At 63.9% G+C, this 3331-nt stretch overlaps 1 protein-coding gene across 1 annotated transcript in view; it reads right to left on the bottom strand.

Annotated features, from left to right (window-relative positions):
* Positions 1 to 2587, bottom strand: part of FLII (FLII, actin remodeling protein) — a 17083-nt gene extending 14496 nt beyond the window's left edge. Inside the window, exons 1-3 of the mRNA XM_025204650.1 lie at positions 2210 to 2587; positions 1598 to 1669; positions 239 to 319 (exon numbers count right to left, since the gene is read on the bottom strand). Of these exons, the coding sequence (XP_025060435.1) occupies positions 239 to 319; positions 1598 to 1669; positions 2210 to 2572 (516 nt within the window). The 5' untranslated portion in view covers positions 2573 to 2587. The remainder of the gene's footprint in view (positions 1 to 238; positions 320 to 1597; positions 1670 to 2209) is intronic.
* Positions 2588 to 3331: the final 744 nt, after the last annotated feature.

Below are 3331 nucleotides of genomic sequence, written 5' to 3'. Positions count from 1 at the left end.
AATGCCCCACTCAAACAGTGGGGAGGGACATGCCGGGGTCACGCTGCCAGGAAGTGGCAGACTCAGACACAGAACCCAGGAGTCCGGGTTCACAAGCTCTCTCAAACGGCCCGGCCAGAGGGTTTTACAGCTGGGTTTGTTCTCAGCCCGCTCCGCTCTCCCTGCTGGAGTCTTGGCACTGCGAGCGACCATGTCACGGGCAGAGGGAGCTGGGCCAGCACGAGCCCCCGGCACATACCAGCACCGAGAGGTCGTCCAGCTGGAAGATGTCATCGGGGACGCCTGAGTTCTTCAGGCTGTTTGCTCGGGCCACGATTGCCTGCAAAGGGGAGAGAGAGTTTGGGGCAGAGGTCACCCAACGGCTACAGGGAGGAGAAGGGGCAGGAGCAGGGATCCTAGGGGTGGGGGGCAGGGAGCAGTGGGGATTTTGTCCAGCTCCTGCCAGCCTGTGGGCTCCATCCCGCCAGCTGCTCAGTCCTGCAGAACCAGCAAGTACATCCAGCCTCTGATCCCCCCTGGGCAGGACAGGGCCCCAGGCTGGGTCAACCTCAGTGGCCCCCAGGGACCTTCCAGCCCAGAGGGGGGCTCTGAGTGTACCCTCGATTGAGTCCATGGCTGCAGAATGGAGCCCCGATGTGCACCAGGCCACCCTGCGAGTCAGTACGAAGACAGGGGACAGAACCCAGGAGTCCTGGGACCGCCTTGCATCTGGGCAGCAGGGTGGGGGTGCGGGGTGGCCCCAGTACTTCCCTAGGGCAGCTTCCAGGGTGGCTTTGAGAACAGCTCGTTCCAAGAGACCAGCCTGGAGAGAAACCTTAAAAGGCACTAACGGCGCCTGCACATGCGCTCTCTGGTCTCCATAGCAGGCTGGTGGGAAGCCAGAGTCCCTCTCCCCTCGGGGAAGGCAGTGCTAGCATCCCCAGGACAAACCCCACCAACCAGAAGCCTGCAGCAGTCCTGGACCCAGCCCAAGCCAACCCCAACCGCACCCTCCAGCCACAGGCGGGAGCTGGCCGGCTGCATCCCAGCACAGCAGGCAGCTCCACAAGTGACCGAAGGCCCAGAGCCACGTCGCCAGCCCTGGAAAGATGATGGGCCCTGCGGGCTTCACATGCTCCCTCCCTGTCTCCGGTGGGCGCAGCCTAGCAATCTGGCTTTGGAGCACCCGACCCCAGCACAGACTGGGCCAGAGCAGCCCTTAGGCGTGGGGGAGGCGTGGCACCACCCAGCCAGGGGAGCTGCTCAGCAAGATGCCAAGAAAGGTGAGGGCTGAGGATTATAGCCCTTAGCCCTCACAAGCATCTTCATGGAGTGAGGGATTAAGCCTCTCCAGCAGGGAACCGATCCAAGAGAGCACCACACGTGGGCACAGTGGCCTGGTCCAACCTCAGCCCAGCCGGGGGCCTGGGACTCTCAGCTCCACCTTTCCCTGCTGCGTGGCACCTGATGGATGTCACTGCAGACCAGGCCAGCGAGCTCCCTAGTCCTGGCTGTGCTGAAGGGGCTTGTGCATGGCCGAAGGTGAGGCTGCCCACGTAGCTGGACACCGAGCCCCTAGTGCCTGCATGGGGGGCGTTGGGGCACAAAGGGCACTTACCCGAAGGCAGGGGAGGCCAGAGAGCTCTCCATGCAGCGTGGTCAGGCTGTTGTGGCTCACAGACAGGTGCTCCTGTGTGGAAGCCAGAGAGGCAGTGAGAAGAGCCAGGGACACAGTGGGACCTGCACACCATCAGCTCCGAAGAAGCCCCCTCGAAAGTCAACCCACATGCTCCGGTGAGCCTGGGTCAGGTCCCAGGCACCTTTCACAGCTGCAGCCGCAGCTGGGGTCAGATCCTGCCATCAGCATAGGAGCAGGTGCTGGCTCCTCCTGGCCAGCCCCTTTGCCAGCCTTATGGTGCTGCCCCAGGCACCAGCTGGGTGAGCCGTGTCAGTGCCAGGGGCCCAACCTGGCTGGGTGGCCCCCCTCTCAGCTGACACTGGAAAGCAAAGGGGCGGCTGTGCACACACGTGTGTGCACATGCCAGGACACTGATCGGGCGGCCCCCACTGCCTCCCACCTGCCTTCCCACTCGCCTCCTGCCAGGCCCATACCTTGGCTCTCAAATGCCCTTGTCTCAAGCTCCTGTCCTTACTTGAAGCTCCCTGCACCGCCAGCTCTAAGGGGAGCCACCCTGTGGGAGTGTGCCCGGCATCCAGGCACCGTCCTTACCAGCTTCTGGAGTGCAGACAGCTCCTCCGGGAGGTAGCACAGGCCCGTGCGGTTCCGCTTCAGCCATCGCAGGCTGGTCATGCATTTCACGTGCTCCGGGAAATAGCCGCCCTGAGAGAGGTGCAAGGAAGCATTTGTGGCAGAGGAGGAGTGGGTCCCAGATCCCTCGTCTGCCCAGGATGGGGCCGGGATAGCCTCCTGCATGAAGGTGAGTGCCCCAGCCCGGCCCTCTCGCTGTTGTGAGGCTGACCAGGGGTCTTGCCCACACAGACGAGGCTGCAGGCAGCTGCACCTGTGCACGGGGCCTTGTCGGCCGCAGAAGCAGGGCTCCTCGTGCCCTGAACCAGCAGAGCCGTGCGTCATCCTGTCCAGCTAAGCAGCCCAGGTCTGGCTGTAGCTGCCTTCCCTTCTAGGGCTCTCAGCTGCTGGGGCACGGCCTGCAGCTCCCGGAGACACAGGACTGGGAGGGGGCACGCAGGCGAGTCCAGTGCCCTACACAAAGCATCCATCCCGGTTCCTCCTGCCCACCCCAGCACTGCTCCGCGTGCCCCCAGGAGACAGCAGGACGGACCAGGCCCCGCATACACCCTCCCGCTGGGTGCTGCGTGCCCAAGGAGGATAATCATGGGGAAGCGACACCCAGCACAGCAGCACCCGGTCCGGGAAGAGGCAAAAGTCATATGAAACTCGTCCCAGAGATGACGCCGGCCCCAAAAATGCATCCCAGGAGAACGGCCAGCCCCATCCGGACAACAAAGGACACAGCCAGGCCTGCACACCCTCCAGGGTCACAAGGGAGATGGCTTTTCAGATGGAAGGGACCCGCCCGCCTCCGGACGCCCCAGAAGGAGGGGAGGGGGTGGGAAGAGGCAAAAGTCATATGAAACTCGTCCCAGAGATGACGCCGGCCCCAAAAATGCATCCCAGGAGAACGGCCAGCCCCATCCGGACAACAAAGGACACAGCCAGGCCTGCACACCCTCCAGGGTCACAAGGGAGATGGCTTTTCAGATGGAAGGGACCCGCCCGCCTCCGGACGCCCCAGAAGGAGGGGAGGGGGTGGCAGGGTGGCACGGTGGCCCATCCCAACCCTTCCGCTCCCCGTCCCGCCCGGGTCTGCGG

The sequence above is a fragment of the Alligator sinensis genome, unplaced genomic scaffold (genome assembly GCF_000455745.1).
Source record: "Alligator sinensis unplaced genomic scaffold, ASM45574v1 scaffold1283_1, whole genome shotgun sequence".
Taxonomy (NCBI): Eukaryota; Metazoa; Chordata; order Crocodylia; family Alligatoridae; genus Alligator; species Alligator sinensis.
The sequence above is the reverse complement of the archived record's forward strand: the minus strand, read 5'-3'. Positions and strand labels throughout refer to the sequence as shown.